The sequence below is a fragment of the Phaenicophaeus curvirostris genome, chromosome 5, assembly GCF_032191515.1.
Source record: "Phaenicophaeus curvirostris isolate KB17595 chromosome 5, BPBGC_Pcur_1.0, whole genome shotgun sequence".
Taxonomy (NCBI): Eukaryota; Metazoa; Chordata; class Aves; order Cuculiformes; family Cuculidae; genus Phaenicophaeus; species Phaenicophaeus curvirostris.
The window spans coordinates 14,820,562-14,835,534 of NC_091396.1; the positions used below are offsets into that span (position 1 = coordinate 14,820,562).

Here is a 14,973-nt window from a genome sequence, read left to right on the forward strand (position 1 = left end):
GAAGAGGGGCAGAATCACCTCCCTTGAGTGAAATCACTCCTGCTGGCCGCGTTTCTTTTAATGCAGCCCAGGATACGGTTGGCCTTCTGGGCTGCGAGCACACATTGCCGGCTCATGTCGAACTTCTCATCAATCAGCAACTCCAAGTCCCTCTCTGCAGGGCTTCTCTCAATCATGTCATCCCCCATCCTGTATTGAAACAGCGGATTGCCCTGACCCATGTGTAGGACCTTGCACTTGGACTTGTTGAACCTCATGAGGTTCACACAGGCCCACTTCTCCAACTTGTCCAGGTCCCTCTGGATGACATCCTGTCCTTCTGATATGGCAACTTCACCCCTCAGCTTGGTGTCATCTGCAAACTTGCTGAAGGTGCAGCCAATCTCATTGTCAATATCAATGATGAAGACATTAAATAGCACTGGTCCCAGTACAGAACTCTGAGGGACACCACTTGTCATGGATCTCCATCTGGACTTTGAGCCATTGACCACTACTCTCTGAATGCAACCATCCAACCAATTCATTAGCCACTGAACAGACTACCCATCAAATCCATATCTCTCCAATTTAGAGAGAAGGATGTTGTGGGGGACTGTGTCAGAGGCTTTACAGAAGTCTAGATAGATTACATCTGTTGGTTTTCCTATGCCCACTGATATGTTTACCTCATCATAGAAAGCCATGAAGTTGGTCATACAGGATTTGCCCCTGGTGAAACCATGCTGGCTGCCCCTAATCACCTCGCTGTCCTCCATGTGCATAGCTTCCAGGAGGATCTGTTCCATGATCTTCCTAGGCATAGAGGTGAGGATGGCGGGTGGGTAGTTGCCAGGGTCATCTTTTCTACCTTTTTTAAAAACAGGCACAAAGTTACCCTTCTTCCAGTCACTAGGGACTTGTCCTGACTGCCATGACTTTTCAAATATAATGGAGAGTGCTTGGCAACTACATTGGCCAATTCCCTCAGGACTCTGGGATGCATCTTATCAGGTCCCGTAGGCTTGTAGCCCCTCCAGTGGGAGGGCTGATACCCCCCTGGTCCTCTTATTGTTGTCCATTGACCCAGAAGGGGTGAGGAGAGCAGCTGTCGGTGAAGACTGAGGCAAAAAAATTTGTTGAGCACCTCAGCCTTCTCCTCATCTGTGGATATGACATCAACGTTTTCATTTATCAGTTGGGGTACACCTTCTTTAACCTTCCTTTTCTGATTGACAGACCTGTAGAAGCCTGTCTTGTTAGTCTTAAATTCCCTTGCCAAGATGAGCTCCAGCTGCACCTTGCCCTTCCTGACCCCATCCCGACACAACCGGGCAGCATCCCAGGTTACCTGTCCCTGCTTGCACAGCCTGTGCAATTCACTCTTGGTCTTCAGTTTGACCAGCAGGTCTCGATTCAGCCACGCTGGTCTCTTCCCTTCCCTACCCAATTTCCTGCATCTGGGGACTGAGCGCTCTTGCACTTTATGGAAAGCATCCTTAAATATCTGCCAGAACGCTTCTGCTGCCTTGTCTCTGAGGCCCATACCCCAGGGGGTCCTACTGACTAACTCCTTGAAAAGCTGGAAGTTTACTTTCCTGAAACTTAGGGTGCTGACTATATTCCTCACAATGATACCAATTTAAAACACAGGGATTAATTCTACAGCCTTCACTCATTCATAAATTGTTTTTATAAAAAAAAATCCTGCCCAAACATGGGCCACAGGACATGATCCATTCATATTTCAGCCAATACTTGTTTTGTTTTAGGATGGAGAAATGACAGACACGAATTCACCACAGAGAGGAAAAGGTAGCCTGATTTTGTATTTGATGGCTGCATTGTTCAAGGTGTGGCTGAGCACTATTAATGAATAACTTTGCTTGCTCCTGTGTATCAAAACAATGACTTTTTATAGCTTAAGTACAATGTGGTTTATAAAAGGGAACTACGTTTAACAACAGGAGAGGTTTTCAAAACAATTGCCCTCAAATTATGTGATATTAACAAAATGCAGAATATTTTGCAAAAGGTTTTAATGTGTACCAGAATCAGTGCTTTATTGGTGCATTTCCTGCATTCAATCTGCAATCAAACTTGTCACTTTTTAGCATATGCAACATCGGTCTTTATACCAATATAAGTAGTTTCTTCCACCCAGTGCTTGCTGTTCTCACCTGTCATATCATAGCACCAATAAGATGGCAAGGACCTAGGGCTAGGATACATATATGCCATTTATTCTTGCCTTTTACCTGAGGTTCAGATATGATTAATGATTAATAATATTATTAGCAAATAATATATCATGAAGGGAGAGAAGCAAAAGCAGCATGATAACAGGAGCTGTAAGTTAACAAGTATTATAGTAGTAAAAGTTAGGAAAAGGCTAATTTTTCAAATATGCTGCACTTGCGTGTTTGGGATTTGTGAGCAAAACCAGGAAGATGGTTTCTTTACAAAGAGAGAGCAATGGCATGTCCAATTATGTTGCCACATTTACTTGGTTTGGATAAGAAATTGGGGATTTGCCCTGATATAGGGGATTATGTGAAAATGTACACATTACTCTTTTTTAAAAATACTGCACTTATTGTGAAAATACCCCTGCCAAATTGAAAACATAAACAGTTGATATTTGCAGAAGCTGTGAAGATACTCTAACACCCACTCCACATACATTTTGGAGCACTGATCCTATAAAATTAAATAAGAGTTCAAATTAAGAAAATATTGTCCCCCTGTTTTTAAGATGTGCACTAAAAACTTGCTTAGATACTTGGCATATCTACATGGAAGAAAGACAGATGCTCTTAAACACTGTTCTATTGCTGAGATACTGAGGTTCCTGAAGGAGAAAATGGTGTGCAGTATAGACTTAGAAAAATAGACAGTTGTACAAAGAGGACCTATCTGAATCAGTATAAATTGCTCATGCTTAGCCAGACTATGTGATATTCTTTCCTTAATCTGTTCATATTTCTGCTCTACTTCCTATGCTCAAGGAGGTAAGGAAGAAAGGCAAGACTCCCCCCGCCTCCATCTAGTATATAATGGTGATTTTCTTCCTAAGCTGAAAATTCAACAGTGTCTGGAAATTTTACACAATTGTAGGCAGCTTCAAGCTCCTTTTGTGATATTGGAGCGATACAAAGACATGTGCAGAGCTAACAATCAGGTGTTTTACAGCTGTGGCTGTACATGAGTGTGAAAAAACATTTTAAACCACTGAACTACTGTATTTAAATTTTCACTAACTCCACTTAAAAATAGCTAAGCAAACTGACTTATGCTTTCAGCAATTGTGACAATAATTTTCTCATGGGCAAAGATTTTCTGTTTAAAACTTCAGCCCACAGTTACTTTTTACAGCCTTGTTCTAAATTCCTGAAAATAATGTTTTACTACATAATGGAAATTGTGACAAGCCCTTAATCATGATCATGTTAATAAGCACCTCTATGTAAAACTCAGGGAATTGTAACAGTGGTTGATTGTACAACATCAGAAATTCTAACTAGTATTATTTTAAAAAATGTATTTATTCAAATATCTAGGCATGTATTCTATAAGAAACCATTACTGCAATATGGAAACAGCAAATGAGAGAGCCTCATGTTTAGAAGTAGGGAAAAATGTATCTAAGGCAGTTGAAAATCTAAAGGTAACACTTGTGGAGGACATCCAGGTTTATAATTCTGAAAGTAAGAAACATGTCTTACTATGTTACATATTCATGACTTGAAAGAAATAAGTTTCAATGCCATGGGAAGATCAGTTCACACAACCCCAGCTCAGATTTTCAGTACTCAAAGTGGAAGTTTCCCCTGAAGAATGTTGGGATGTTGACAACAATGGGATTCATGAAGGGCTTGCCATCAGAAAAGTGACAGGATGTTTTTGAAGACAGAACATCTTATTCCTATCCACTTTGCAGGCACTGAGTTACTCCGGGGCTGAGGTGCTGAGTCATACCCAACACAACTGGAATACTGTGCCTTTATCCCAGATTCCTGATCTGTTATGAGTCATTCTGAAAAAAAATTAAGCATATCATTCAAGCATCAGGCACAATCAAATAGATTCATAGGTGTTAAAAATGGCAACCACAATTAATGAAGGCCACCTTTTAACATCTGGTCTAATTAACCAAGATAACAAGCTATTTTATCTTTAAATAATAGATGCACTTGTGGGATTTTTTAAATCAAAGACCTATAACAAGAGTTCGGGGGAATAAAAATTCCCATACTTGAACTTAACTGTATTTTCTCTGGAAACACTTCTTTGTTTTCAGACAGCTTTCACTGTTTTCTGATTTTCATCTTTCCCCTCTCAACTGCCATAGCAACTATTACAAATATTTATATGCGACAAATACTGGCGTGGAGAGGCATTCTTTCTTCCAGTATTTATGAAACACTGTCACAAAAGTAGGTGATACTTTGTCATGCGTGTACTACCTGCTGTTTACACCTCTGTATGGGAGGGTGTTAAACAAGTTACCTCACAGGTTTGGATTGTGTTGGCAGCCTGCCAGGACTGATCAGCCTGCAGATAAATGGTTCCCTTTCACCTACCTTTTCAGCTGCTCAAAGTCAACCCGTTTGGGAGTTGAGAAGGAACTGTGCTACCCTTCTGTATAAGCAATTATTTACTATTGGGCCTATGTGAGAATGTTGAGTCTTTGAGTATATGGTAGAGGTGCTCCTTTAAGAAAGCGCTGATGTGTTTTTTACACAATAGATTTGTAAAACCCAGGCACTTGTCATGACATGAGCTCTATCACCAGCAAGGGAGAAAATGAAACTTGCAGATGGACAGAACTTTGGAGCTCAGCAAGGTGGCAGTTTCTCTTCCCCCTTAGATATCAGCCTTGTGTTCCATTTGCAGCTCCTTTTTCTCATGTTCCTCCCCACATGGTCAAGAAACCACCTTCTACATTGCAAAGACTTCCTGTCTTTCCCTAGCTAGCTCATTCCTTTCCACATGATTCCACATTCACTGTTGCTACTGCCATTGCAAACACCATGTTCTGGCAACTGGTTAAATCCGTGATGATTTCTCACACCATTTCTTTCTTTCTCTACCATTCGGTTTCCCTAACAGTAGAATCTCTCATACTAAAACACTCCTTGCGCTGCAGCTACCTCAGGTCAAATATGAATGTTAAGTGCTAACTTTATGAACATAAAAAGACAATGCTATTAACCACTGTGAATACTGAGCAATTCATTGACCTTGTATGTTGGTCAGCAAATCCTCCATCTGAAATGCTGCAGAATTGGGTTCTTAAGCTTACCACTGAATAGAAATATATTTTTTTAAAAGAAAATATGAGCTTGTGCTCCTCCAAGCTTGGTTTGAGGTTCAAAATTGTGAAAAACTGGAATTAATAAGATCTTACTTACTTATCAATAAGTAATACTTATTAATAAGGACTTACTACTGAAACCAACCTATTACCTATGCTTACGCAGCTCACAGTCCCCAATTGGCTTGCATTCAACCTACTTGCAGCATAGTCAAAGATGATCATGATCCAACATATAAGGCTTAAATCTATATGATCTCAAACTGTGGCTTGCTATATAGAATATCACAATCTTCAAAACAAAAAAACTTACAAATTAAAGTAAGGACAGCAGACAGTGAAAGGGAGAGCGCAGGCACTAAGTCAATGAATTTAAGAAGATGGGCAGGTACCAATCCCATGCTGAAGACTCCAACTGATTCAACATCTAGGTTTCATAGCAAAGACTATCTTTTGGGAGACTTTGAAAAGTAATAATCTAATCTAAAGACAAATAAATACATAGTTCAAGTGGACAGACAGATTCCACCACTTTATTTAAATCTGTACCTATCTTCAGAACTATGGTCCATGCTTAACACACACTCGTAGATTAGTATCAAAGGAAGAACAAGCAAATCCTAAACACAAAGTTTACAGAAACAAGAAAATTACCACTTGTGAAATAGAACAAATGAAAACATCAAAACAGGACTCAGAACACTAAGGCAGTGGTGAAACAATTCACATTCAGATGTTTTTGCCCTGAGTCCCAAGATCCAGTCAAGAAAACTATATTTTAACAGACCTGATTCTTTGATAGGAATGAAAATCAGGTCTTGATGGAATCTGAATCCCTGACTACGACTGCTGAAGGAAACCACACTGCAACCTGAGCTAAGGTAAAATCAGTAATTGCCAGCAAGAATGTTTAGCTCTATTATGTAGATTGCTATCTACTACAAAACAAAATCTTAACATACATCCTACAAACTTCCAAAGCATTTGACCAAAACCACAAAAACAGAAGGATCCATAAACATGAGCAAATTATACAAGCACAAGATCCATAAACATAGAGCACATTATATAATTCAAAAGAAGCCGCACTATCACCAAAAGTGAGCATCTGTGAAAGGAATATCTTTTTTAGAACTTGAACCAAAAAAAAAAACATATCCAGTTTATCCAACATCCTCAATGTACTAAGAACTTTAGATTTCTCCACCTGGAATTTAAACAGGGCTCACCTATGGCTCCTGACTACATTCTACACACCCTGGTCAGTTGATGTATGTCATTCATGTTCAAAAAAAGGGTTTTAGCTATTGCTAGGTTCAAAGCTGTCTTGGTGTGCACATGCCAGTTAGCTGTGTTTCAGTACTGACAATCTCAAACGTTCAAAATTATGAAGCCGCCTACAGAAAGAATGACATTTCCTTTAAAATGATGAGGTTCAGAGACAGAAAATAATCCCAGTTTAGTTCTATAATTGGCTGTTGTTTATAATTTTGCATATCGGTCACAAACATTTATGAGGCTCTCAAATCATGGGTTTGAATTTTGCTAGCTACAAATGTATCATATATTTTAACATGACAACTGGGATTTCCAGGTAATGATGTAAGTCTAATAGCTGTGGCTTATTCATTAGTGGTGTCACAGTCAATGGCAATATTTTTGTGTACAGTGTGAGCAAGATTTTTAATATAGTTAGCCCATTCCTGCTGGTGGCTAAGGAAGTAATAGAAACATCGGTTTATGTCATATTTAATATAAAACTCTTGTTGATGACTTTCAAGCCTCTGTTCAGGTGACAGTTAGGTCATTATGAGTAACACAAGCTTTGACTATGACTCCATATGCTAGGTCATCTCTGAGAATACACCTAGTTACCATTAATCATTAATCTTAAAACAAGTTTCATACACTGGGCAGGAAAAAAAAGTTAAGTCTTAAAAGTCATTCTGCAGTATCCTTTCATATTTGTCTTACAATTGCATAGAGCTAATTTTAAAAAATTTCAAGATTTGTCTTATAATTCATGATTCAAAAAAATATACATGTAGCTTCAGTTTATAATCAATAAGCCAGTACCACAAGCACTCCTAAAATTAAAGGGAAACCTGGGCCTGAGAGACCTGGATGCATTTCTGATGAAGAAAGATGGGGGGGTTCAAAAGTGGACCATCAATATGTTACTTCAGAAAACTCTATTTTCTGTATGACCATGTTATTTGTGTAAAAGCACACAACGGAACACTTAACATTACCTAAATATTATCTAAAGATGTCTGCAGCAAGCTGCACTAAATAATAAATAAAATAATGGGAAAAAAAGGATTAAAAGTAAGTAACAATGACAGAACAGAAAGGAAGGTGAGAAATACACTATATCTTTGACGAATATGACTACCGCTATTAGAAACCCTTGACATTCAGTTGAGATTGTGAGCTTGACAACCTACTGAAATGCAACAAGGCACTCTTCTTAGAGGAGTCCAAAGAAAAGCAACAAAACTGTGGAAGGGTCTGGTGAACAAGTCCTGTGAGGGGTGGGTGAGGGAACTGAGGTAGTTTACTTTGGATAAAAAGGGGTTGAAGGGAGACGTTATCACTCTCTGGAGCGGTGTGAAAGGAGGGTGTAGCAAGGTAGTTGTTAGTCTCTTTTCCCATGAAAAATGTGATAGGATGAGAGGAAACAGCATCAAGTTGCATCAAGGGATGTTTAGATTGGGTACTAGGAAAGAGTTCTTCACTGAAATGTTTATCAATCACTGGAACAGGCTTTCAAGGGAAGTGGCTGAGTCACCATCCCTAGGGGTATTTAAAAGATGTGTAGATGTAGAGCTTAGGGACATGGCTTAGGGGTGGACTTGGCAGTGTTAGGTTAATGATTAGATTTGATAACCATTAGAATCTTTTCCAACCTAACGGATTCTGTGTTTGCATAATTCTAAAGAATAATTTGTCAAATCTGTTAGTAACCCAGTGCTGGAACAGACACGTATGGAAACACAAATTAATAGCAACACATATTAAAAACTATGTGACATGGTAAACCTAGAAAGATCTGTAATAGTTTCATGACAATTAAAAGCACTAATCTTGTTGAAGGCAAACAGTCTGTAGCATGGCACAGTACATCAAAGGCTACAGTTTAACTGCTGATATTTCAACAATGTTGTTTTCAATGGACTTCCACTCTCAATGATGCCATGCTGTGTAATCTCTTAGCTAGATTGCCAAAGATAAGGGACAAAATTTAGATGATATTTTCAATGTCATCTTTATATATGCAGCTAATACCTAAATTCACCTTGTCTACAACTAGAAGGACAAACAAACAGCTCAGTTCTGAAGTCGTGCCAACTTTTTATTTTTTCATATCAACAGAGGTATTTGTCCAGCATCTCTTTTCCAGAGACATCTCTTGGCTCCTAAACAAAGTCTGGAAATCTGAATCCATTCATGAAATCAGATTTCCCATGTGGCAACACACCATACCTCAAACTGTCCCACCAGCTCTATAAAGACATGTACACTGTCCTTAAACTGGCACACATCACTGTAGCTTGGATTACATATATCAGAGCTTCATTCTGCACTATCCAGTAACAGGAGGGGCAGTCAGTACCACAAAGTGTATCAAGATACTAAATTAAGGACCCTAGAAAGAGAAAGGATGAATTGAATGAAATTAGCTAAACCAAGAAAGTCATCAGGTACTTGATGTTATATGATACTGTAACTGTGTATCTGTAAGTATTCTGTTGCAACTTTTAATCCCAACTGAGGAAAAAAAATGTTGTTCAACACGTTGAAATATGAGAAGTTGCCACAGGATAGAAATTCCTTTACAAAGCAGTTTATAAATAACTGATTAGTCAACAAGTACTATTGAAAGTCCATGTATCTTGTTAATACTTTTTCTAAAAAAAAAAATAAAAAATCTTTGTAAAACACCTGTCTGGAAGTTATTTTTTACCTACATTCTGGTCATTATTCTTCTGTTTAAACACGATACAACAATTGCCAACCACATCCACTAAAGGCTGAATAAATGAAGCTTGTAAGTCTTAAAAACAAAAATCGGGAAATTATTGGTTTTATAAGGAACTATTAAATATACACATATATGGAAAATCTGAAATGTCTTATTAAGGTGCTAGCCTCCTTCTGAATATTATTTGTAATAAATGGCTGATGAGCTTCAGTCATCATCTTCTCTTACTGTTACGGAGACTTTACATGTTGACTATGTTAAAACAATTAAAAAAAAATTGTAAGCAAAAAACATGTCAGCATGTGCTCCTCGTGCATGTGTCAGTTCCAGGTGATAAGTAGGAATATTTTGCTGACTTAAATTTGGAAGTTAACTATTCCTCTGTATGCATGAGGCAATACAGCAACATCATGGAACTGAACTTGCAGCTTCTCCATTGTATACAAACTTTTGCCCAAAATACTTCAAAATTCAGCTATTTTGGTTTACATAAAGACTGATTAAAGATAATGTGCCTTGGCTGGCAAGCAAGGAGAATCAAGGCTCTAAAATGTTTTATCACAGGCATATCACGTACTACCTAGGTGGTAAAGAAAAGATAACATTTACATGTGCTGTTATTGTTAGACTTCAAAATAAAGGGACAGTTAATGAGACCTTTCCTGACCATTTATTTCTGTGATTCAAAGAGACTAAGAATAGAAAATGTGCTCATAGAAATATTTCTCTATACAGAAAATATTAATGCCTTATTATCAGAAAAATTCTGTCCCAGTACTTCAAGAATCATTTGAAAATAAACCTATTTGCCAAAAATCACAAGTTTATTGGTATTATTCTTTTGATCCAAGTTAAATAAAAAGCAAATTCTGAACTTCTCAGATGTTTGGATATCAATGAAAAAATGTAGAGATGTTTTAACCTCTCAAGAACAGCAGTACAACTAGAACTTGTCAAGTTAATAAAAGAACAAAATTACTCAAAAAGAGAGTAAATTGGTGGGCAAAATATTTCATATTATATCTGAAAAGTACCTAACTCTTACTGCCCTACTGGTAGGGTTTCTATCTACGTGTTCTCTTCCAATGTATCATAGGGTAGAGAGGACACAAGTGGCATCCACTTCCAGAGCATACATGGTAACCCTGCTAGAGACTATACTCAGTCCTGATAAACACTGATTTGTACCTGTGGCTTGACACTCTATGTCTAATATACAGAACTCTCACTGAAATAAGTGCAAATGTACTGTAGGTTTATATCATGAAAAAGACATTTTCTTATAGAAAATGTGAAATATTTTTCCATTATCATTTGACAGCTGTCTGTCAAAAAATTATGCTTGCTATATGTGGAACAGTTTGTGAGGGCACTGATGGGTAGACTTCTAAAAGAGCTTCAACTTTCTTCAAAGCTGCTAAATCCTGAAAAATTGGTAAAAATATGCATATATTGCCCTGCAGAGATAATTTTCTCAGTGTTTTCTAAACTTTATTTATAATATAAAATGTAAATGCTTAATTGACATCTTCTGGGGAAAAAAATAGTTGCATTGCAGAAGGGCTTAGAGGAATGTACAGTTCTTTTCCTGTATCTACTCTTTGCTATGGACTTATTACAAACTCATAAAAACACACAGAAATCATTTGAGTGTTACCCCAGGATGTAATCTAGACAGTACTTATCACACTAGCAGCATTTCAGCCATACTATTCTGTGATGCAGTGTTAAATAACACATAGTCAAAATTGCAACTCACCTTCTGCATCTTCTGGCCTTGTAAGATCAATGACACCAGGGCCCAGTTTTCCATCTTCGTTGGGTTTTCCTGTTAACTGTGGGCCTAAATTTTCAAACCTTGTTCTTTCCTGGAAAAGAACAGAAGTGGTCTTTACACTCCATACAGCGTAGATCTTATTATACACCTATGCATATTTGTAGTCACTGAAACATGTTTGGGTTTTTTTTAAATCTGAACAAATAACAAGTGCATCTAATTAGAATTTTAACTCAGAGATGATTTTTTACAGATTCTGAGTGTTTGCATTTATGAAAATCAGTTTTAAATGTGCAATATATACAGAAACTTTGAGATTATTTTGATCTGCATTTCCATAATGCATAAACAATTGTACATGCAAATACAAAACACTCTTGGCAGCAAACAGTGCTGATCAATGCTGCTCACTTTGCCTTTCCACTTGTTTTCTAACTTAAACTGGAAAAGACAATCAACATTTCAGAGATATGAAAATTCAGAATTTGAAGGAAGAGTTTGTATTAAAGTATACTGCTAATTTAATGGTAAAAGCATTTTTTCCCCACTATAAGATTTAAGATCATATTCATAACTCTGAGAAAACACAAGTCTGAATTTCATGCAAGAGGGTTTCAAAGACAAGTATTTGAAAGAAGGAATAATAGATGACAGAACTGATATTATTATTTTGTCTAGGAATTTAAGTCTCACCTCAGTGAAAAGGGAATCTGAGGAGATAAAAAAACCAAAAACCAGGAACTAGAAAGTGGAAACTGTAAGATATTTTATGTTTTAACGTAGTGGATCTATCAACTACTGGACAAGGACTATAAATGACAGTGCAATATTGTCTTACAATAGTAGTCTCTGTAGTGCTATGTATCAGTAGCAAAGCGTTCAGTAGTTATCATTAATTTAGCATTCTCATTTGAAGGAACATAACGTTTTCCCTCTTGCCTTGTTGTTACCTCTTCAGACTAAATTTGGCATTATGTTGTACTTGTGAATGAATGAAACCTTGTTGTTCATTACTACGAAACAATATTAAATGTCATGTCAGCTTGAATCTACAGACATGAAATACCAGCTTTCAGCTCTACGAACAGTTTCTCCATGTTATACTTAATGCATTATGCAGAAGTAGAGTGCTGATTGCTGTTCAGTCTATTGTTCAATGACCTAGTTCTGTGCTGTACATTCTAGACATAAAAAGAAAACATTAGGAGTTTCTTTCCTGCAAGATGGTTAGAAACTTGGAAAAGTTCTTAAGGACAAAACATACTGGATGGCTTTGACTCCTCATTTGCTCCAGCTCCAAGTACTTCTGTTTTCCAATGTGATTATTTTTCTATTATTATCTTTCAGTTTAAAAACACTACCAGCCTAACAGCTGAGGAATTCTTCTGATTCATTTGATTCCTTCAGCCATGGACTTATAAAATTATTTTCTATTTAATTTGCAGAAGGAGACAAGAAAGCACAACCTGACACCGGGTTTGCCACAACATGCAGCTGAGACATTTCAGGTACTAACTGCATTTCTGAAAGTTACTCAGAATCTTCCAGTTGTTGAATAAAACAACTCTGCGTTTTATATTTGGTTACTTCTTATTTTGTTCTGTAAAACCTGTGGTTGATGAAGGATCTTACATATACGAAGGAATTCATGAGAAAAGAAAGAGTTACAAATGAAATGTGACTGCAGAAAGGCACTGCAATGCTAGAGGTCCAGTATTTTACTGAAAGAAGTTGTGCAATCTAACACACATGAAGCATTAGGAGGGGATCAGTTTTACTGGTAGACAGAATAAAAAATAAGTTTGTCAAGGATTCTATGTCCCAACGCAAAGGACTGATTTGCAGTTGAGATAAAAACAGAGATCAGTACTAAGAAAACAGCTTTTGGCACATATATTGTCTCTTCCACAATATTTGTGCTAAAAGCTTTTTCTCAAGGATGTTAACACAGCACCTGCAGTATTCTTGGAAGAACAGCCTTTAAGTGTGTTTCAGAACAAGGAGAAGTACAGACCCAGCTACATATCAATATGCACATTTGGAATATCTTTCTAGTCATTCATTCTCTTTGATTTTACCAGAAAATATTCTGTTAAAAAAAAAAAAAAAAAAAAGAAGAAAGTTTCTGAAAGAATATCAATATTTTGACATGGAAAGAGAAAAGGGAAAATTACATGATAAGGTTCAGGAACAGTAAAATGAAAGCACTTATACCATAAAAATACCTCCTCTTGTCAAACAAAGGAGATGTATTTATACTTATTTCATAACACCCTCCTACTAATTCATAAAAAGCTGTAAGTCTTTGAAATGTCTCTTCAAGTCATTCCTCTACTTTCTTTTTTACTGCAAATAATCTTCATAGCTATTGTAAATAAATTTTCAATATTTGCATTGCATTTAGACAGTTTCAGAGAACTGTAAGAAACAGAAAAAATTTCCTCAATACTAATACTGGTTTTGTTCAGTAGATGCCTTTAAAATCCCATGACATTCAACAAATTCATAAGAAATTTATTATTAGAGATGAAACTTGTCCTACTAGGCTCCAGACAGTTTTTTATGGGATCTGTCTTTGCTCCTGCATTGGATTCATCCTAAAGAGAATAGTTACTTGCACCAAATATCCTTTAAAATTATACCTTATTACTAGCATGAGCAAAGAGTGAGAGGAAGATTGATTCTGTACATACTATTCCTATATGAATAAAAAGAAGACATACCTTCATTAAAACATAAATGGCTATGCTTAGCTGCAATTACAAACAAGTTACCTACACATGCATTATATTTGCACAAATGAACATCAATTACAGGATATATTGCAACCTTCCTAACCAATATTAATGAAAAATTTAGGTGAGTGTGTAATAAATTGTACCACTATGGACAGTGCCTGTGTATTTTTCCCTATGACAAAAGCATTTTGGACACCTGTTTTGAACTGATGTTTTATACTGGCTATGGAGTTTATACTGTGCAGTCAGAGTACATTTTCCCATTTAAATTTCAGAAAAAAAGATTTAGGACATGACACTGACAACCCTTTCTCATGACAAGATCAACACAGTCAATTGGAGTTTGCACTAGAAAAGTGAAAGCTCTTCCCAGCACAATTCAGATCCTTTGTGCTTCTTTATATGCTGAACACATGGTAAAAACAATCACTTCTTTAAAATGAGAAAAAGAAGAGAAAAAAGATCCTTCTTAACAGCCAAATCTTAATTTTCTATTCTGTGATATGATTAGGCACTTATTTATGCGTTGTCAGTCACAAACATGCAGAAAACATAAAACTTATTGAAAAAATTAAAGTCTGCTCAACAGTCTTGCAGGACTGTTGGTTCTCTAAGTGCTTTGAAATTATGATGTATGAGGTAGATGTTGCATATTAAATAAAGATATTTAAATTATAAAGCCCCCGTTAGTGAGAGCTGATGAATGTTAAATGTTATGAGCCACAAGGCTGTGGCATCCATCATATTCACATATTACCACAGTCAGTGATTGAGCAGCTCCTGTGATGACAGATAGACTGCGAGATAGTTATCCCTTATTTCCAGAGTCTCCAAGCAAGCCTTTTAACCCCTTTGGCATTATTTTTAGCTTTGCATTAGAATAGCACTTTTTGTTCACATTCTGGCAGAATGTATCAATACTTTCTTCATGTGTGGAAGATGAAATAATGATTTAGTGAAGCAAGGAGTAAAGGAAAAGGAAGAGTATCCGCTACCTCTGAAAAGGCTGCAAACTTCAAATGACTAGAAACAAATATAAAATTGTGATCTTGTGAAAGAACAGCAATGAAACAGTAAGCACACAATAATGGCTTTTCTCTGCACTTAGGTAAAGGCTGAATTTTTGATGTGTGCAGTATATTTTCATAAAATTTTATATACTATGTTTTACACACTT

General features: G+C 36.7%; 1 protein-coding gene across 15 annotated transcripts in view; it reads right to left on the reverse strand.

Moving 5' to 3' along the window:
* The window catches only part of SOX6 (SRY-box transcription factor 6), a 375,864-nt gene that overhangs the window by 26,301 nt on the left and 334,590 nt on the right, over nt 1-14,973 (reverse strand). For all 15 annotated transcript variants that reach the window (XM_069857675.1, XM_069857674.1, XM_069857668.1 and 12 more), the window contains one exon: nt 11,041-11,149. In XM_069857675.1, coding sequence (XP_069713776.1) covers nt 11,041-11,149 — 109 coding nt within the window. The remainder of the gene's footprint in view (nt 1-11,040; nt 11,150-14,973) is intronic.